Source organism: Schistocerca piceifrons, chromosome 11 (genome assembly GCF_021461385.2).
Source record: "Schistocerca piceifrons isolate TAMUIC-IGC-003096 chromosome 11, iqSchPice1.1, whole genome shotgun sequence".
Classification (NCBI taxonomy): domain Eukaryota; kingdom Metazoa; phylum Arthropoda; class Insecta; order Orthoptera; family Acrididae; genus Schistocerca; species Schistocerca piceifrons.
In genome coordinates this window covers 143,960,615-143,983,429 of record NC_060148.1, presented here as the reverse complement: position 1 = coordinate 143,983,429, position 22,815 = coordinate 143,960,615, and the positions used below count along the sequence as shown (strand labels likewise).

The window sequence follows — 22,815 nt, the reverse complement described above, 5'->3', positions numbered from 1 at the left end:
TAAGGCGCATTCGGAGGCATCGACAAACAGTCAATTTGGAGTGTAACCGCACATGATCCAAAAATGTATTTTTGAGGTGAACAATCAGTTACATTTGCAACCGGTCCAATTAAAACTTTTCCTCTCACACACCATAAAAAAAAATTAAAAAAAAGAGAGGAGGAGGAGGAGGAAGAAGGTCCGAATTGGTATCATGATGACATGCTGGCTCATACATTACACAGTGACAATTTCTTTGCAACTCTTGTGCATAATGGGGATTTTTATATTGGTGAGAAAACAACATTCAGTTGCAGGAAATTATGTAACAGAGCATGGCAGGCTGCTCCGTGCCATTGTCACAGCATTCATTCACAAACATCTGTTTAGTATTTTCATTTTACTGTGCGATTATACATTGATGATCACGGTATTTGAAGTTCAACTGCTCTTTTGCAGATTGATTTCATCGGAGACTGCTCTTTCAATCGAGCAACAGTTGTATGCTTCCTCTCGTGTTCACTTCACGTGTAGTTTCCCACACTGCCCGGAATGAAAGCAAGTGTCTCCCATTCGAGCGTGGTCACTTTACGACACGAGGCCCTGCCAAAGTGGTCTATAAAGATATTAAAGGTGGTAAACAGATTACTTATAAATCACTTGTGCAATCCACTATTGATTAGTGCTCGAGTGTGTAAAACCTGTACAAAATTGGGCTTGCAGGGGATATCGAATGTGTAAAGAGAAGGGCAGCACGAATGGTCACAGGTTTGTTTGATCTGTAGCAGAGTGACAGAGATGCTGCAGAAACTGAACTAGCAGACTCTTGAAGTTATATTTGAAAGTTTTGAGAACCAGCTTTCAAAGACATTTCCAGGAATATACTACAACCCTCTACATATCAGACGTGCCTAGATCGTGGGGACGAGATTAGTTAATCTAAGCACATCAGGGGGCATTTAAACGACCGTTCTTCCTGTGCTCGGTATGTGGATGGAACGTGATGAAACCCTAATAATTGGTACAGTGGGATGTGCCCTTCTGTCGTGCACTTCCCAGTGACTTGCAGAGTACAGATGCAGATTCTCTCTGTCTGGGGGTGTTCGTGCTGCCGATCGCTCCCCAATAGTGTAACTGTGTTTGCTCACACCGGCTGCGGCTTTGTAACTGTAACTGAAACGTTTAACAACTGAAACAAAGTAATACAACTTCCAAGCAATAAAACAACTACTCGAAATTTCCTGGCAGGTTAAAACTGTGTGCCGGACCGAGACTCGAACTCGAGACCTTTGCCTTTCGCAGGCAAGTGCTCTACCATCTTAGCTACCCAAGCACAGCTCACGCCCCGTCCTCACAGCTTTACTTCTGCCAGTATGTCATCTCCTACCTTCCAAACTTTACAGAAGCTCTCCTGCGAACCTTGCAGAACTAGCGTAGTGAATATTTCATTCTGGAAACATCCCCCAGGCTGTGGCTAAACCATGTCTCCGCAGTATCCTTTCTTTCAGGAGCTACATATCTGAAGTTACATATCTGAAATTGCATATTAGTGGACAACTACATATTATTTACAGTTGTAGCCTGATCAGTGATGGCATTTTAGTATATGTAGTTGCTTGTGCAGCGTATTCGACAATTTCTGTGCTTCGATTCAGAAGCGAGCTACAGTTTGCCGCGGCAGTGTCGGCAGAAATCTTTGGTGCGGGGTCCACGGAGACAGGCGCAAACATTACTGTTTGGAAGGTACCCACTCAGATTGCCTCGTTTCGTATCATGTCAGTTTATTTATCTGGGGTTGTATGTAATACTTAGCGAGAAATGTTCTCGGCTGTTCCGAGACCCTAGTTCCGTACAGTTTATTACTGCCCCTATAGATGTTTCATTTTTGAAAGCAGGCGTTGAATGTGCACGAATTCACCTATTTGGTTGATTGTACACGTATTTATGGCAGGTGCTACACGTGCCTAATTTTTGTGGAAGAAAGGCTGTCCGTCAGTTTTTGGCTGACAAGTTTGTAGGGCTAACTGGTCACAAATGTGTGCTCGGGCAGTCACGAATTAATTTTCAAAATGTCTGTCTTTGGAGTTGTCAGTGTGGTACTAAACTGCAAACAAGTACGTACCTAATATACACGGTCAAAATAGATGAGGTAATGGCGTCTTTAGGGAGCATTTAATCGATAAATTTTGTTTGTGTGGCACTGTCGAAATAGATGTAGGGAGCATTCAATCGATAGATTTTGTTTGTGGGCAGTAAGGAAGATTACTCCTTCAGGGTGGCGATTGTTGTAGAAAACCTGAAAATCTCAGGGAATTACATTTTACCCAGGAAAATTGGAGAACTTTCAGGGAATTTCGTAAAATCTCAGGGAATTCATCCTTTTTATCCTAGCATTGAAACTGAATTTTACTGAGTTCTATAAATCACAAATTTTAAAATACTTAATACGTATCTCAGAAGTGTGTAAATTATATGGCTATTATTCCATATGAATTACTGATATCTAAAAACCTTGGGTAAACTACTGCTTATGTCTGGTATGTAGTTCAACTGGGGGGAAAGAAACGTCATTATTGTGGCAGGCTCCCCCACCGGCTATCTGCCGAACGTTCCACACAGTATCACGTGGCTGAATCAACATTCTGTGCATTGAACTCTAGTGAGAGGAAGCTATGTAGGACACCTCAAGCATTAAAACAATCACCTTAACTTTTCTCAATTTTTTTAAAATTAATCCAGTCTCGAAACTTTTTGGACTGTCAGTGTATGCCAAAGAGCTCACGGATTTAATCATCTTTCATACAACTGTAGTATGACCTTAGATGCAAAGAATCTTTAAAAGTAATAGTGATAATTATTGTGATAAAAAGTGATGAATTATATTAAGAAATTGTGATGAAATTAAAATGTTCTGAGGTGACAAAAGTTATTGGATAGTGATATGCACATAAAGATAGGGCAGAAGTACCACGCACATTAGGTATAGAAGGACATCGCACTGATGAAGCTATCGTTTGTACTCAGGTGATTAGTGTGCAATAGTTTCCAATGTGACTACGGCAACACCGCAGGGTTTAACAGACTTCGAACATTCAATGGAGTTGGAGTTTGGCACACGGAATGGATTGGATCGTGCAGTGCAACTGAACCGATCATTGACTGGAAATGATTATGTTCTGCTATTTGGAGGTCATTTGCAGCCCTTCGTGGCCTTCACGTTTCCAAATGACGATGAAATTTTTACGGATGATTTATGCCGTGTCACTGGACCGAATTGGTCGTGATTGGTGCAAAGTACATTCTGGGCAATTCGAGTGAATGATTTGACTACCCAAATCACCTGACACGAATACCATCAAATGTTTATGGAACGTAATGGAGAGGTCATTTCGTGCCCAAAAATCCTGCATTGGCTTTAGAGGCACGATGACTCACTATTCCTGCAGGGGAGTTCCAGTGACTTATTGAGTCCATGTCACATTAGTTTCTGTCAGTGGAGGATGGGGTGGGGTGGGGGCAGGGGCAGAATGACCCAATTTAAACTCAGTATGGACAGACTGCTACTCTGTTACCTACTGGCTAACACCGCTGCTCCATGATTAGCTGCTTCATATGTTCGATAAGCTTGTAAAACTTTGAGTATTGCTCATCAGTGTGGGATCCATACCAGGTCGGGTTGACAGAGGAGATAGAGAAGATCCAAAGAAGAGCGGCATGTTTCGTCATAGGGTTATTTGGTAAGCGTGGTAGCATTACGGAGATGTTTAGCAAACTCAAGTGGCAGACTCTGCAAGAGAGGCGCTCTGCATTGCAGTGTAGCTTGCCGTCCAGGCCTCGAGAGGGTGCGTTTCTGGATGAGGTATCAAATATATTGCTTCCCCCTACTTATACCTCCTGAGGGGATCACGAGTGTAAAATTAGAGAGATTTGAGTGCGCACGGAAGCTTTCCGGCAGTCGTTCTCCCCGCGAACCGTACGCGAGTGGAACAGGGTCGTTCTCCCCGCGAACCGTACGCGACTGGAACAGGAAAGGGAGGTAATGACAGTGGCACGTAAAGTGCCCTCCGCCACACACCGTTGGGTGGCTTGCGGAGTATAAATGTAGATGTACTAAAGTTGCGTTTGCCATTCTAAGTATGTGCTACGATCTAGCATCCGACCAATGTTCTCATTCATTATTCTCAAAGTTTGAATTTTATGTTGAGCAGTGAATGCTAAATATTTAGCATTTAGCCAACTAGATGTCTCAAGTTATGGAGTAGTTCTCCAAATTATGCAGTGTCTTCTGGAAGACCAGGATGTAGCACTAAATTAATTTTTGTAAACAAATACCGATTTTCTCAGATGTATACGTGCAGATATATTCTTCGAATTCAGTACAAGGATCTTATCATTGCAAATACTTCACGTATTAATAACATAATTCAGTACATTATGACACCTTATGTTTCAAAATCAGAATTAGCAATAAATGTAAAATGCAATTTTCATACGTCTTCCAAAGTCAGCCCCACGATTGTTTGATTTTGGCTTTTATTTGTGGGCCTACGTGCTACTCCGACTTGCACCAGCGACACATGGAGCGCACACGTATGCCTGTGCAGTTGCTTCCTCTCGCAAAGTCACTGCGATTGCCTCCTACCTCGAAGACACCCACTGTCCCTCGACACAACACATCACGTGAAAATAGAAAATGAATTCATCATTCTCTCTTATAAAATAATTTGTTCTACCATTTTATCATTTACAAGTGTCATTTGTCAGAAAGGTAAAGATAGCGTTTCACATCACTTTTCTGGAGTGATGTGTAATGTGAGTAAAATTGGTGACCCATTGCATGTATATGTAAGAGCACCTACACTGCATAGAAAACTGAAGGTGGGACCGTTCGACTTTAGGAGAGTGCAGATGAAGAAAAACGTGCCCTACATGTGTATACACAGTAAGTACGTATTGTGCTCGATTTACTCCTTATGTGCTGTTCTTCGCAAATAACGTAGTTCTCCGTGTATAGTAGTGATTGGTCTCCCAAAATATGGAAGATATTTCAGGGGTCATTTCAGAATGTCGTTACTGGCAGTGGTTTCTGTCAGTCTATAAGCACTGCAGCTTGGTGACTTCGAGCTGTGTAGCTGGTCTGTGTAGTCTGTTGTATTCATATCCTGTAGGATTTTGTTTTCTGCTGTTTGTTAGTTTATGTCCGAATGAGAAAACTCACCTCGTGGTGTTTGGTGATGCAGAATCTGAAATGAGGCATTCGTGTAAAATGTGCCTGACAGTATGTGGCACGAGGAACATCTTTAGTAGAGGACTTGAGTATTTGTAAGAGCAGCACTGCACAACACGGCGACTTCCTGTAATTTTGATACAGCCATAGGCGCTAATTTGCTTATAGAATACTCACAAGATAAGTATAGCTCAAAGTCCGATTGCTACCGATTTAAGTTGTGCACAAATGAGCTGACTGGATGGTTTTAGTGTTTTCCATTATGTGTTCCTGAGTACAGCTGTTCTGAAAAGCATGGAAATTATTTGTGGGAGATGAGATGAGGGAAAAAAACATGCAAGTCTGTATAAAATTTTGTGTTGACAGTTTGTGCTCAATTTTTATCATGGCATCAATTTTGTTCCATTTGGTATTCAGAGCAATTATCAAATGCTTCAGTTATCAATTATCTTCGAGTGATAAGCTTTAAAACTGTAATATAAATCATTAAGAGCGACAATAGTGGATTGAGAAACTGATAATTCAGTTGGTGTAATTTTTTTACTATGGCCTCAGGTGTGTGTAAGTTATGTGATTATAACTTTCATAGCCCTTTGCAGAAAGTTCCAGGAAGGTAACTAACTTTATTGTTAAGTGGCAGAGGAAGAGGTTTAACAATAAATACCAGCTCTTTGTATGTGTGATGTGAGGGAAAGGGGGTAATGTTCAGCACAGTGATGCCCCTCTAGAAAAATTTGCATGCAAAAATTTTGCAGATAATGGCTTAGATTTTTATTTTGTTGCCAGTTTATGGCTCTACCTTGTAATAAGTTTAACAAATAAGTTGTCAGTCTGCTCTGATTTTACAAGATGTCTGTAACAAAGTTTACTTATTACATGAAAATGAGTACTATGACTAGCAGTTACAGTTCTTTTTTATTTATTTACACATTTGTGTGTTTCAGAGTAAGTCCTTATCGAATTCTGAATTAATCTGCTGCCTTTATGGGAGCAGTGTTATGGAAATAGATGATTCTATAATTTGAGGGTCACTCAAAAAGAAATGCACAATTTTTTTAAAAAAAATATCTATCTTTTATTCTACATGTTTGAAAGTTTTACAGTGTGTAGATACATCCTTTAGGAATAATATTTTCATTTCTCCACATAATTTCCATCCCTCTCAGCTGCTGCCTTACACCATCTTGGAACCAGCGCCTCTATACCCGCACGGTAAAATTTTGGACCAACCTGTTGGAGCCACTGTTTGGCAGCGTGCACAAGGGAGTCATCATCTTCAAACCTTCTTCCAAGAAGAGAGTCTTTCAGTTTCCCAAAGAGATAATAGTCACATGGGGCCAGGTCAGGACTGTAAGGTGGTTGTTTCAGTTTTGTGATCGCATCCACAGTTTTTTGACTGACATATGGCCGTACATTGTTGTGCAACAGCAAAACATCCTGCTTTTGCCGATGTGGTCGAATACGACTGCCGATGTGGTCGAATACGACTGCCGATGTGGTCGAATACGACTGCCGATGTGGTCGAATACGACTGCCGATGTGGTCGAATACGACTCAGTCGAGCTTGACGTTTCTTCAGTGTCGTCACATATGCATCGTTAACTCTCTGCACATTGTCTGGAGTGTGTGCAGTACGAGGTCGGCCGCTGTGAGGACAATCCTCAATATTGCCGTGCCCGCTTTCATCACGTAACCTGCTTGCCCACCGACTAACTGCACTGCAATCGACATCATCATGTCCGTACACCTTTTTCAACCTCTTGTGGATGTTTCCCACTGTCTTGTTTTCACAGCACAGGAATTCTATGACAACACGTTGCTTCTGACGAATGTCAAATCTAGCAGGCGTCTTGACATGCTGTGACGGCGCCACTCTCGGGGAACAGGTTGAACTATGTTTGAAAACGAGCGGGAAGGATGTATCTACACACTGTAAAACTTTCACGCGTGCAGAATGAAAACTGTATTTTTACAAAAATAGTGTGTATTTCTTTTGGAGTGACCCTCGTATAATGAGTAAACTAAACTGCAGTATATGTTATTGGATCTATTTGCTTTTATAATGTCACTCGTAGCATTGAAATCAAATTTGAAAAGTTAAAGAATGTACTACATAAGAGAATTCTGGTCTTCTGGAAGCATGTCCTCATATTAAGACGAGAAAGTAATAAAAAAAAAATTGTGGTTTCACCGGTTTGCGATAGTACCACTGACAGACTTCAGGATCACACACAGTTAGTCACGGTAAGCACTGCCGTATAACAGTTACCGTGTGCGCAATTCCTATTTCCGTTCCGCACAGGTTCGATTTCCCGCCACCGATGCAGCAGCCACCTCCGCCGCCGCCTTCACTGTGTGTCGGCTACGAGCCGGAGCCGAAGCGTAGCCGCATGGACCACGCCGGCACTGCTGCTGCTGGTGGGGAGGCTGCCCGCATTTATGTGTTGGAGGAAGAGAATGCCATGCTCCACAAGAAGCTTGACGATCTTAAAAAGCAGGTGAGTCTCTTGCAATTACTGCTTCCCTCAGACTGTTACCAGTTGCGCTAAAGTCAGTTAGGTCTTATCACGATATCCTGTGCCGCTTTACTTTTTATGCTGCATAACACACGAGTCGTGCTTCCTATCCAGTGAAACTCCACTTTCACATTGGAGTGACTTTAAAAGAATTATGTAAAATATGGGCAAATGTAAAATTGGGGAAAATTACTTTCTATTCAGAGAATTTATCCTACGACGACCACATTAGGACATTGAAATTAATCATTTATGTGGATTGAAAATTTGTGCTGGACTGGGACTCGAACCCGGACACTCCGTTTCTGTAGAATGGTTGCCGTGATCATCCACATTGAATGAATCTTGTCTGACTGTCAAGTCTATAGAAATATTACTTATCCACGTGTGTGATGTTTGTTCTATTGAACATGTCCGACAGAACAGGCACTTAACACCATTATGATTCAGCTGCTGTGAATATCTGTATTCAGTAAAATTCTTCTGATAACAACTGCATGAGAGCATTGAACTTAATAAATAATATTTCTATAGGCTTGTCAGCCAAACAGGATTCCTTCTATGCAGATGCACACCAGGTTTCATTTCCTCTCGAAGGAATAAAGCTTGCAGTGTGGGCGAGATGTGCACAAAGGGAGTGCCGCATTGGCGTGTGACGAATTGGAGATTTCGGTGAACTGGAAAGCACGTCCAGATGGCTGAGGTGTTTAAGGCGACCTGTCTAGAGAAATGGGGCATCCCTCTTAGAGTCTTGGTCTGGCACAGATTTTCAGCTAGCATCACTGACTAATTTGAGTGCACAAATGTGCCCACCGTCAGAAAATTTCCCTGAATATTGATATTCACAGCTGCTGAATCATGATAGTGTGTGGTTTGTGGTTTTTCAGCCATGTCCGACACACACACACACATGTATACAATGTAATAATAATTTTTTTGAGTAATAAAACTGACATACAGGACCTCCTCCTAACCCCCCCCCCCCCCCCCACAGTTTTATAATTCATGTACAATACATCTACATAATATACATCAAAATACTCATCATAGACTGTATTTATTATTTAACAAAGGTTTTCTGAATATGGTACTATGGTTACCCACTGACTTGATACTTCCCTGGCACTTTAGTACAAAAAATAATATATTCTGGAGGAGGAAGAGGGTAGCAAACAGAGCAGCTGCTGTGTTGATTTAAGTGTCTGCGAAGCTAAGGTGCCCTATTTGGTACTTTATGAAATTGTTACACTGTATTAACAACATTTCCAAAACCTGTCATTTATAGTGCAGCATGTTCTGCTACAGTGTTAGGAAAAGTGATGTCGGCAGCTGAACGTAGTACCCTGAACTTATCCAAATGTTTTAGGTGTTATAACAAAAAGCGCATGAAATATTACAAAGTGTGTAAAATGTGGCATGCAGACATAGAGATCAGGGTGTGCTACAGATCAGTCCGTCAGCACAACCTACAGGTGGGAGGGAGGGTAGGGGGTTACCACATCACACTTAAGCCTTTTAAGCACACACTTTACAAAATGGTAATAAGCAATTTTATTTAACGTACTGATCGCTAATAGTTTTACATGAATGTTACGTAATGAACAAAAAATAACAATAATAAAAATAAAATAAATGCAAAAATATGTATTTTAACTTTAGGTTTTCCAGTTCATCAAAACAACTGAAAGCACTGGCATCTATATTCGCAAAAGAAATAAATTTTTACTGTCTTCACTGCTGCATCTACAACTGCAATAGACCGTGCTGCCACTATCACTATGACTTCCTGCACGGTCATCTTTTTCTGTGTGTGGGATACACTTTATCTGCGACAACATTCTCCTTAACACATAGGGAATCACGAACTGCAGCTTTTCCCCCTGATGAAACAAGTAGAATTTCCGTGTCGTCATTATTACTCAGATTTGGAATTTCAGATCCATTTCTTTAATCTGCTCGATTGAATCCCACATTTTAAAAGCAGTAGAAGATGGCATGTCCGTGCATTGGAAATGTGGTGCTAAGCATAAAAAATTGACGTTTTGAAGGATGGTGGGTCTTTCCAGCTTCCGTCAGATTCACTGTCTCCTGCACAGTGAATTTCTGTAATAAATTCCAAAGGTGAGGATAAAGCCCTAATCTGAAGGCTGCAATTTGCTTGTGCTGTTTGGTTGCAGGGATTCTTAACTGCATATAGCATAAACTTACGTTTTGGGTGTGCAGGCCAAAAATCCACAAACAGGAGAATTTTCCTGTTTCAGGTTCTCGTTCTTGCATCAAAGGCTGTAAAAGAGCTTCTCTATTTGTTCCCCTGTCACCTACACTTTGTTATTGACACTGTGGTTCACGGCAATGCATTTACGCTATTAAAACGATCAATTGGCCTGTCGTATGCAGAGAAGTCCTCAGTTCCGAGCGTATTGGCCACCTTCGCTACATTTCCACCGTGCAGCATCACGCTGTCGATGGGAATTTTGGGTGTGTGTGCTGTCTGAAACCAGTCTGTGATAATTCTTTCCATCTTCACATATTTATGGTAACTGGCATATTTCGGCTTTCTTGAATGTGGCCCACTGTTGCACTTTGCAAAACAGAGCCTTTGGTTGTTGGCAGTGGTCTTCAGCATAGACACAGATATCATAAAATTTTGCGCTAATTCAATGCGTATTCTGCAACAGATTTCAACACTTTCGAGAATTTTTACATTCTCCTCCATCGAAAGGGGTTTCCTACTCTTTTCCTAATAATTTTTGTCTCAAAACTGAGACACAAAACACTTAACTTGTACTCGAAAGAAACAACTATCGATGCAACACTTCACTTACTTATACAAAGCTACAAACAATGTTACGTTATAAAGACAATTAACTCTCAGCACGTTGTTATGGCAGCAGCAGCTGCATCAATTGAAACTGACTCGCATCCATCTGTAGTGAAATTGACTCGGCTCTGCCTGCAGCAGCAAATTCGTCGGCACAACCGACACAGTCGATCTTAGCTAGCAGACCAAACTGCGCTCAGTGCATATACGAAACTATATTATAATAACAACAAAAGCAATCAATTATTGATAAAATTATTTACCTGGATGGATAAAAAATCTACTCACCAGGTGGCGCCAGAACACACGTGTAAAGAACTGTTGTGATTGGCAAGCTTTTGGAGCCAGTGGCTCCTCCTTCAGGCAGAAGGATTGGAGGGGAAGGAAGAAGGAGGGACTTACTGTATGGGACGAGAAGGAAAGACTGATCTTATCCTGTATGGTAAATCTCCCCAGACCCACAGTTCTGGGTGACTTTCCCGAAGTCTGCACGTTTTCCTAGACCTCTCCAGTCCTTTTTCTTCACTCTTCTTCCTTCCCCTTCAGCCCTTCTGTTTGAAGGAGGAGCCACTGGCTCCGAAACCTTGCCAATCACAACAGTCTTATATGTGTATGGTCTGCTGAGACTTGGTGAGTAGATTTTTCATCTATCCAATTAAATAAAACAATAATGTTACTTACAAATACTGGGAAGTGGATGTCTTCTGCATATGATCACAATCACAGGGTGAAGTTAATGTTGAAACAGTACAGCTACTGTAATATCGGCATACTTCTTTTTGTATAAAATGTTAACCCGCAATCAGGTCCCAGAGACGGCACGACAGTCAACATACTGCAGTATCGTCCTCGGCCATATATCATTGGCTGCCGTGTAGAAGGGTACGGGTTCGGCACACTGCACTCGTGGCCATTGTCGCCATTTAGACGTCAGAGCTGCTACCTCTAGATTGGGTAGATCCTCAGTCGGCTTCACGAGGCCGAGTGCACACTGGTCCAGTTGGCCCACTGAAGAGGAATAGCTGGCAGTGTTGGAAATCGAATCCGAGTCCCCCACACGGAGGGCTGCCGAGTCGATCGCCCGGCTGTGGGGGTGGTGGTCATTTTGTGCGTAGCACTCAATATTGAAGAAAGTTGAGGTTGGGAGTGCTAACAAACAACTGAATATTCATCTGAAGTCACAACATCCTCAAACTCAGTCAAAACAATTACTTCCTTCAGTCACCGAGCTGAATGTAGCCTGGTAGTGGCAGGAGGCAAAGTCGTAGCACCACGAGTTGTTCCGACTTTTACTGGTTCAGATCTACAGAGTAGAGGAACCGTGGCTCGAGAAAATTAATGGTATAATGTCTGTAAACACTACTCTAAAGCCAGGGTCATCTTGTGTCAGTTACGTCAGTTTTTCTCCACGAACGTGGTTTCGTAAAGTATAAATCGTGTGAAACAATATTATGAAAAGGATAGTTACTACTCAACATATAGTGGAGATGCTGAGTAGCAGATAGGCACAACAGAAAGACTGTCACAAATAAAGCTTTTGGTTGTTAAGGACTTTGTCAACAATAGAAAGAAAAAAAACACACACACAAAATTTAATGGGAGTGATAAAATTATTGAAAGTGGTTGGAAAACGTTAATTTTTGGAATGTTAATAGGGAGTTATTCGGTTAATCAGTGAGTACAGGCATCACTGTCCTGCTCTGTTTTCAGCATAAAGCAGATATCAGCAATGCGTATCATCGTCTAGTTGGAGGTAAAGTATTGGAGGTCGGTATGCAGAAGGCGAGGAACAGTTGTTAACCAGACATGGCTTTACACCGATAACATACAAAATTAATTGCTTTTTGTGGATAGCCTTTCCTTCAAATTGTGCTTTATCTACATGTTCATGTTTATTGTTTTATGTATATATAGCACTTTTGCAGCTTTGGTCGAAAAGGCAGAATCGTGTTTGCTCTGAAAGATTTATTTGTAGCCCGGCACAAGGTCTAGATTAGCTTGGGACGTGACACCAACACACGTTAGTATGAAATGTACGCATGTGCTGGAAGGGGGTATGTGATAGCGGCAACACTCAGTTTTAAGTCATTTGTTATATGGTTGTGTGTATTTGCCCCGAAAATGAAAGGTTTTCTTCGGATAATTTGGCACCTATTATGGTAAATAAATGTGGAAAGTAAATATTATGTCATTGGCTATACAGATAAGCTGTTCTACTATCATGATTTTCGATTACCACTTGTGACTGGGTTTAACAACACTCATCTGTTGAGGTGAGTGTGGACAGATCCTTCTAAAATTTTACTTATTATTCTTGTAATGCAGCTACTTGCAGGAAAAGTATTTCTTAATAAGTAATCAGGGAATGTGGCAATTTAAAGGTCAGGTAAGACAGTTTTTCTTAATTTATTGTTTATGCTGTTGCTTTAGTGTTAAACAGTAAATAGTTTGTAATAGATACCTGAAAAATTATTTATTTTTTTCAGAAAATGTTTGTGGATTCATCATTGATATCACTTCTCCTTTGTTTTTAATAAAAAATACCTGCAGTTTGGTCAGCATTCTTCACTGCAGTTGCATATTACTTACAAGCTAAATTCAGCTGTAACTTTGTTTGAATTTAACTTAGTAGTAATATTCACCTCCTTTCCACAAGTGGCATACCTTTATTCCAATCACTGTATTCAAGCATTGTTGGAACTCTGTATCTTGTAACTATTCTGTACTCGGTTTCATCCAGTATAAGTGAGTCGTAAATTATGGTGCATCTAGATAATTTGCGTTGTTCCCCAACGAATGTAAACACTGAAGGAGACCACTGAGATAGCACATGAAAACATGAACAACATATGTGGTGTTCATTGGCATACATTGATAAAAACAAATTTTCCATGTGGCCATGTTGTGATAAATTACATTCTAAGAACTGTAATTGTCACACTGTTCACTGAAGTAACCTTCCATCTTAAGAAAAAAAAAAATATGTGCCTGTATGCTACCAACATTCGCAGTCAGTTTTTATGAAAGTAAAAATTAAATATAAACACATTGCAGCATATTTAAATATGCGTATTAACTTAATAATATAATGAATTACAAAATGCAATGAAATGAGACAGACAAAAAGTGTAATTGTACAGGCAGTAGGAGTAAGTGTAAGAGTCTTCAATTCTCCGACACTAAATGGCTCAGTGTCTTACCTACTGTTTCATATTGAATCTACTCTTCAGTGATCCTTATCAGTTGTCAAGATGTTTCTCTTTTTGTGACCTCACTGTACACACAGCATTCGGTCTGTGAACTCTGCAGGTGCAGGACCTGACGGCGACGAACGAGTTCCTGCTGGACCAGAATGCGCAGCTGCGCATGGCGAGCAAGCGGCAGGTGGTGCCCGCGGTGAGCATGACAAGCACCGTGCCCGGGGCAGGCCCCACTCTGCAGGTGAGTGCGTGTATGCTTCGGTAGTAATTGAAGTAATTGATATCAGCTTGCCAGAGGAGGGGTACTGACTAGGGAGAGTCTTTGCCACTTCGTCATTTGACAGGGTAGCCAGTCAGCTGGCTGTAGAGTGCCGTTCGGTAGCTGTCTGCGTAACACGGTGGATCAGGTGTGACAAATACGACGGATTGAGTGCCTTCTTTTCTCACAGTATAATGCGCCGATAGCAATTTGTTTCAAAATTGTGGTACTGGATTTGTCAGGTGGCTAAAACATTGGTACATTTCACAACAAAACATGATCTACAAGCCACACAAATTTTAAGGAAATTGACTCTGATCACAAAAGCCTGTGACATGTGTGCAACTGTTCTATTCATAAAGGTGATCTACTGCAAGAAATGAGGGATTAATGTGGACACGTCGCAACAGGCTTGGTGTTTCTAGGTCTGGTAGTTAGACTTGATATGTATTCACAACCTCCTCTTCTCACTCACTGATTTCTGAGAAGTTTGGCTGCTGCAGATCTGTGGTTTTTTTAAAATGCGCTTCCAGTTGTATATAGGGCCTTCAGTAAGTTAGTTATATATGTTGCCCCCATGCTAAGACAACTGCACGACAAGACTGGTGCAGTTTGAGATGAGAGTGTATATTCTGGGCGTCCTGCGGTCACAGTTCTGCTGCGGTGACAGATAATGAGTGCATCAAAGCGTATGAGTCAAATGGCGAGGCAGCTGGAAACGTACTCCAAAATTGTAGTATGTAGGACACTTAAGATTCTTGTATGTGAAACATCTAAATCGCACACAGGTTCACTGCGAAAGTCTCTCAGTGTACGGATCATATCCGATGTTGCATCCAGCTGTAGTGAAGTGGGGCCGACAGTTCGATCGAGGCTCCACAGACGGGGGTGGTGCCGGTCGCAAAGGAGAACTGTCGACATCAACCTCGGGCGACAGTTACTGGTCGTTCGAGGAACTGATTCGTAGCAATCGCAGGTTTTCCGACAGTGGGGACATTCACAGTTATCGAATGGCTCGGTGACCGAGAAGTGGGTTTCTGTCACTGAGGAATTGAATGATTGTAGAATGTTCTGACCTTTCTTTGTATTTACTTGATGACTGTATTGAAAAATAATGTCTTGTATGTGTGTGACTTTGGAGTGCAGTGCAGCCTTCAGTAAAAGTTACTTGGCCTGCAGTGAAAATGTGTAAGTTACTATTTGAAGTCCTACTATATTATTTTCTCTCTGTGGTGGATATTTTGTTATTACAACTAATGCTAGAGGTGTGCTCCAACAGGGGAAATGTGCTCTGTCCACAATATTGGGAAGTAAAATGAAGTTTTGTTGCAAATTTACATCTCATATTACATTCGGCGTAGCCATTTGGTTAACTTACAGGGTGTTTCAAAAATGACCGATATATTTGAAACGGCAATAAAAACTAAACGAGCAGCGATAGAAATACACTGTTTGTTGCAATATGCTTGGGACAACAGTACATTTTCAGGCGGCCAAACTTTCGAAATTACAGTAGTTACAATTTTCAACAACAGATGGCGCTGCAAGTGATGTGAAAGATATAGAAGACAACGCAGTCTGTGGGTGCGCCATTCTGTACGTCGTCTTTCTGCTGTAAGCGTGTGCTGTTCACAACGTGCAAGTGTGCTGTGGACAACAAGGTTTATTCCTTAGAACAGAGGATTTCTCTGGTGTTGGAATTCCACTGCCTAGAACACAGTGTTGTTGCAACAAGACGAAGTTTTCAATGGAGGTTTAATGTAACCAAAGGACCGAAAAGCGATACAATAAAGGATCTGTTTGAAAAATTTCAACGGACTGGGAACGTGACGGATGAACGTGCTGGAAAGGTAGGGCGACCGCGTACGGCAACCACAGAGGGCAACGCGCAGCTAGTGCAGCAGGTGATCCAACAGCGGCCTCGGGTTTCCGTTCGCCGTGTTGCAGCTGCGGTCCAAATGATGCCAACGTCCACGTATCGTCTCGTGCGGCAACCCCTCAGCGCCGCTACCATTGCTGCACGAGAGACATTCGCTAACGATATAGTGCACAGGATTGATGACGGCGATATGCATGTGGGCAGCATTTGGTTTACTGACGAAGCTTATTTTTACCTGGACGGCTTCGTCAATAAACAGAACTGGCGCATATGGGGAACCGAAAAGCCCCATGTTGCAGTCCCATCGTCCCTGCATCCTCAAAAAGTACTGGTCTGGGCCGCCATTTCTTCCAAAGGAGTCATTGGCCCATTTTTCAGATCCGAAACGATTACTGCATCACGCTATCTGGACATTCTTCATGAATTTGTGGTGGTACAAACTGCCTTAGACGACACTGCGAACACTTCGTGGTTTATGCAAGATGGTGCCCGGCCACATCGCACGGCCAACGTCTTTAATTTCCTGAATGAATATTTCGATGATCGTGTGATTGCTTTGGGCTATCTGAAACATACAGGAGGCGGCGTGGATTGGCCTCCCTATTCGCCAGACATGAACCCCTGTGACTTCTTTCTGTGGGGACACTTGAAAGACCAGGTGTACCGCCAGAATCCAGAAACAATTGAACAGCTGAAGCAGTACATCTCATCTGCATGTGAAGCCATTCCGCCAGACACGTTGTCAAAGGTTTCGGGTAATTTCATTCAGAGACTACGCCATATTATTGCTACGCATGGTGGATATGGGGAAAATATCGTACTATAGAGTTTCCCAGACCGCGGCGCCATCTGTTGTTGACAATTGTAACTACTGTAATTTCGAAAGTTTGTCTGCCTGAAAATGTACTGTTGTCCCAAGCATATTGCAACAAACGGTGTATTTCTATCGCTGCTCGTTTAGTTTTTATTGCCGTTTCAAATATACCGGTCATTTTTGAAACACCCTGTAAGAGATGTGCATTAACTCACCATAATGTTAAATCGTATAATAAGTGTTGCAATGGGTACCTGTTAATATGTTTGAGTGACATCGATAGTGTAACAAACATTATTTGTGACACGTGTTATGCACAAAAATGAGTCTGACCGTAAAGTGAAGATTCCGACGGACGGTGTGTCCTAGAAGAGGTTTTGGGTAGCATTGTAGCAGCTGCTATTAATTGTGTGACTTGTTATTACGAACAAAACAGATATGAATCAGTCTTACGACAGCTGCTGTTACAACAAAAAAAATATGTAATTGTGCAGGAAATCAAAAATAAGGGCCTTTAACAGTTGAGAAGTGGCAAAGATTAGCAGTGAGATGTACTGAAGTACAGAGTAGGGAGATACTTGGCAAGCTGTGCAAATTACAAGAAAGCTCAGAAGAGAAATGGCAAACGGTGTGGCGTACGGCTCGCACTAGCGCGGCAGCAGCGCAGGCAAATCTCAGCATTCATCTGTAATGGTGTGAGTGTGTGTTTCTTCCTGGTGTCATTTTGGAGTGCAAATTGTGACACACATGTTATCTAACTTAAGCATAATTTAGAAAGATTGTTAAATGGAAATTGTTGTGTGGAGCCGAGTGTCAGTTCGAGTCTGCTTACCAGATACGTGCACATACTTGTTGTAAGAAGCACACTTGTAAGTGCTCACTTTTATCCAAACATATTGTCTTCAGGCACAGCGCAGTTTTCTCAGTTGTTGTTGTTAATTTTGTTTTGTTTTTGTGGTTTGTTCTTAAAGAAGGTCTTCACAATTTCAGCTGCTTACAGGCAGAGGAATTCGATCCTCCTCCAAAGAGACAGTGAAATTTTTTTCTCTTATACGAATACTCGGGACACAAATATGACAGAGACTGGACTGTAAGTGTTCCTGAGCAGTTGACTTGCGAAGATTTTTCTACATTCATTTCGTCATGTTTGTGCGCGAGAGAGACAGTGCACTGCTTTGAGACGTGACCGAACGGCAATAAACAGCTTGCACAGTTTGATCTGCAAATATCAAAAATTTTCTATTTTCGAGTAAAGTACACGCGCGGGTCCAATTATTGCTGAGAAAAATCTGTGTCCTGCTCGAGTTGTAACCTGTCATTTTTTGAGAGGTAGTAAATAGATAGACTGGCCCTTTTTACACTTGTAATTTAGGTTATAATAATAAAGCTTCTTTATGATTTCACTGTAAACTGCCAAAATAAATTGGCAATTTTTTTTATTCTTATTCTTACAAGGAGAGGTTCCCTGCAGTGGGATTGACGTTTTGAAACAATCTATAAGGTGATGTAGACTAAGAGCCAAGGAATCGCACCCTGCAACTGTTCAACCCGGTGGGCCCTCATTTATGAGTAATCGATGAATTTTGTGGTTTGCTATACAGCTTTAAAAATGGTAACAACTTACAGACTGGTTGTATTGTGTAATGGTTAAGTTACTGACCTCACATGCAAAAGGTTGTCAGTTCAAACTTCGTCAGATACGTTGAAATTTTTTAATTTTTAAATCTTGATTGAATTGATTTTGATCATTATTTTTATCAATTAATTGGTTTAAATGTAATTTTTTTTATTCAGTTGTCACATCATATTATTTATTGTTATGACGGAGATGATGAGTCGCAGATAAGCACAACGACAAGACTGTCACAATGTATGCTTTCGGCCATGAGGCCTTTGTGAAAAATGGACAAAACACACACACACACACACACACACACACACACACACACACACACATGACTGCAGCCTCTGGCAGCTGAACTGTGGCTTCAACTGCCAGAGGCACCATCCATGTGTGTGTGAGTTGCATTTGTGTGTCTGTTGTCTATTTTCGACGTCAGCATCTCTGCTACATCGTGAGTAGCAATTTTCCTTTTCATAAAATTGCTACATTCCGTCCTGGATCTTCCATCGCTTGATTTTATTTGTGTACAGAGTACTTCATTTGCTGTCATTTTTCTTCCTGTCAGTCTTTTTATGCTTAGAATCCTTGATCGTGGTTATTATTATCTATTAACTTCAATTTAATTGCTTCCATTTTTTCATCTGACATATTTGTCCGTGTCATTGCATTCATTACTTCTATTTCTCATTTTGTTTGAATTTCACTTTACTTATAATCTGCTTTCATTTAAATCATCATCTGTGTTACTTTGTCTATAGTGCAGTAAGAATTTATGTTTTAAATATTTGTATGACAATTGTCATCCAAAAAGATGTTGACCTTGTAACAAAGAATACGTTCTTGGCACCGTTGCACTACCAGTATAAATAGATTACTTCATCTTTATTTTAGATAAAGAGAAAAAATTACGTTAACGTGCACAAGGATTCCAAGTGGAAAAAGAATAAGAAGAAGAAAAAAAATACGAGCAATTGAAGAAATTAAAATGTTGACTAAAATCGTGCGACAAAGGAATACGAATAAAAGAAATTGCGTGTAAACCAGTTAATTGAATAAAATAATGATCAGAGTCATTTTGATAAAGATTTAAAAATGAAAAAATTCGTTGTATCTGACGAGATTTGAACCTATGACCTTTTGCGTGTGAGGTCAGTTCCTTAATTATTATGCTATGCAGCCAGTCTGTAATTTGTTATCATTTTTAAAGCTGTATACCGTCACACAAAATTCCAAAAAAAATTTTCAGCGATTACTCGCAAACAGGGCCCCACCAGTGTGATTGGTTGCAGAATGTGGTTCCTTGGACCTTAACCTACATTGCTGTATAGATTTTTCAAAAAGTTGATACCACTGCTGGAGATATCTCTCCTTGTCAGGTATAATATTTAATTTTTTTGTGGCCCGTATGTGTAGTGGTTTCTTTCTGAACCTTTCAAACTAATACTTGAGAAGTGATTATGAAGCTCAATTGAGGGTTCAGGTTTGTCAGGGGAACCTTAAGGGGTGACCCCTTAAGACTTTCTCCCTACGTGTAGCAGTTGAATGTCAGTGCCTGGACAGAAAAGAAAATCCTCACCTTTGAAAATTAAAGGATTTCTGAACACTGTTAAATACGAAACATTCCTATCTTCTTAATGTAGTCATCAGTAGCTGAGCACGTAGTGAGTTCAGAAGACGCCTAACACATTTTTATTACAGGTTGTATGAAAACAAATTACAGATATGCAAAATGCCTTATTGTTAAATGGAAAGAACTATTTGCACCAATAATATTGTTCAATCTAACTATTTTATTTTCTATTTCATGTTTCACTGTGTTGTAGCAAATTGTCATTTCTTGTGAATTACATGGTTTTTCAAGCAGTTTAATTATAAATAAAAAGCTGTTATTTTTATTTAAAAAAAAATATACGCCTTTGTTTGTGAATTATGTTAAGAAATATGGAACTTACATAAGAGTATAATAAATGTTACTGTTTGTGGGATTCGAACCAATACCTTTATAATTAAGACATCTAACGCGGAGCCCTCAGCTGCTGGGACTGCGATAATAATTAGAAATGAGTCGTGCTCGACAGTGTAAGAATTCTTCCTTCAAAGGTGATTTTTTGTTTGACAGTTAAGTCGTGTCAGTTTAGGTAATTGATTTCTGGGCACTGACCTCAAATCGTGGACGTACAGAGAAAATAAAAGGGGACCAGTTTTTAAGTCCCCTCATGAAGTTTAGTGGGTCACTGGATCTCAACTAAAGTAAGGGTAATAGATTATAATCCAAAAAAAGTGAGCGTTTTCATTCAACGGCCCAGCCATTGTTTGCACCAGTTACAATGCTGTGCCCCAGACAGGTGTTTTGTGAGCGAGGGAACAAAATTTATTAGGAATGGTATGAAATCGTACACACCACTGTGCAGAGGTGGGTTTAGGAAGAGTTGCAGTTAATTTCTGCCCCCCATTGTAGCAGTCGGTGTTCGTAATATTTTATGCAACCTCTGTGTACGATCAGATTGACTGCGCCTGAAGACGATACATTTGTGCTCGGGGCTCCCTCGATCCCTTTCGGAACAGACAGGTTATTTTCAAATTATTTTTCCACTTAGCCAAGTTTTGCAGTTTACATTACTCGCAACCTGTTTCGAAGCTTGGTATGACTGCACACTCTGGTGTTTTGTTAACTGTGCCTGAGGGTGAGGCCATTTAGGCTTCGAATAACAAACAAACTGCAAACACAACTGAGTGGAAAATTAGTGTGAAAATACCCTATGTGAAAACCAAAATAAGTGAATGCTGTGACAGTGTCCCATTTTCTAGTTTTCTTGTCACCTCAAAAACAAAATGCACCCATCCCGTGCACAAAAATGGAGTAGTAATGAGAAAAGGCCCAACAAAAGAGTCGAAATGAGGGTTGTGCAAGTATCTGGTGCAGGACCGGATTCCGGTGCCTCCCACCCCACCTGAGGCATGCCCGAGGTGGTCTGATTTCGGTGCACCGAACTTTGGGCACGAGCCGGAGAGTACCCGCCCCCACTGCCGCCGCAGGTGCAGGCCGTGGACACTATGGGCGCTCAGATGCAGGTCGCGGGTGCCGCGCAGATGGCGGCGGTGGCGGCTGTGGCGGCCGGCGCTCTGAGGTCGTCGGCGGTGCCCGTATCGGTGGCGGGCATGGCGGTGCCCGTGTCCTTAGCTGCCAGCATCGGCGTGGCTCCCGTGCAGATCCCGCAGTCGGTAAGTGGGTGGGCTGTGGGCGGACCTGCCGCGGACGTGCAGATGAATGCTGGGATGGCGCCCGTTTCTCTCGGTATTGTCTTTCTGTGTGTCAGTGTTGATGTCGAGGTGGTGGTTTCTGTAAATATGTGTTGTAATTTTTGCGATTTATCTAAACGTTATTTGTTTTCTTATTGAAGTAAGAATTGCAAAATGTGATGATAAAATGTAGAAGGGGTACTTAATTAGTGATTGCTGTATTTTTTGATGTCTGTACACTTTAGGAAATTCATTTTTTTCTACAACTTTTGCCACCGATCTGCTCGTCCCGCTCTGGTGCTGCGAGTGATACTTGTGTTTACTCACTGTCGGATTCAAACCGGACATCTGAAGTCAGTCAGTTGACTCAGTCAATTGTTGTATAATTTTGTGTGTAAGAGTGGAATTGTTGTCTTTGGTGCCAAGAGTACCTTAAAAACTCTGTGACACACTTCTTATTACTTAAATTCTGTTATAATTAGTACAATAGGTAGCTAGTTGAATACTGTCAGTAGCGGGGAACACAGGTTTAGAGATTATACTTGTTATATTCTGATAAAGTGTCGGTTTTTGGTAAGTGTTTTCACAAGGTTTGTTCTCTCTTTTTTTACCATCTGCTGTGTGTTAAATGTAAAATGCACTTCTCTACAAAACGTACACAATACGTGAATTGGTGAACACTGTGTAATGTTGTGATAATGTTAGCCTTTGGTGACCTGGTTTAGTGTCAGTTTGATGATTGAGGCCTCACTGTCCTCGTATTACAGATCCTCGAGTATGCACATCTGGAATATTGTTTCATTACAAAAGTAATAAGAAACTCGCCCTTTTGTTAGAAACACAGATGCGTGGAAGGCTATTGCACCTTGTGATTCCCACTGCCCGTATGTATGTAGCTGCATTTCATCCTGTGCAGTGCCTTATGAAAGCACGTTCTGCCTATGCCCACAAACCAGTGAGTGAAACAGTCAGACGATTGATGGCTGTTCTTAGTAATACAAACATAAAACTATCAAAGTATGGTCAGCAAGTAGAGCTGTAAAATGCGCACTTTATTATGACTCTTGTGTTTTGCGTGCTTTCAGAAGTTAAAGAGCAGTTTTCTTCTGAAATGTTTTGTTTTTACGAGGGTAAATCAAATAAAGATGAGACTTAATTTTTTAAAATTTTTATTTACTTTTTTGGGGGGGGGGGGGGGGGGGGGAGAGATGTGTAATGATGCACGTACATTTAATCACAATCTGTAATGTGAATTA

The 22,815-nt window shown here is 41.2% G+C and overlaps 1 protein-coding gene across 1 annotated transcript in view; it reads left to right on the top strand.

Annotated features, from left to right (window-relative positions):
- The window catches only part of LOC124719821 (zinc finger CCCH domain-containing protein 10-like), a 123,326-nt gene that overhangs the window by 71,893 nt on the left and 28,618 nt on the right, over positions 1-22,815 (top strand). Inside the window, 3 exon segments of the mRNA XM_047245010.1 lie at positions 7,509-7,704; positions 13,853-13,984; positions 21,356-21,541. Coding sequence (XP_047100966.1) covers positions 7,509-7,704; positions 13,853-13,984; positions 21,356-21,541 — 514 coding nt within the window.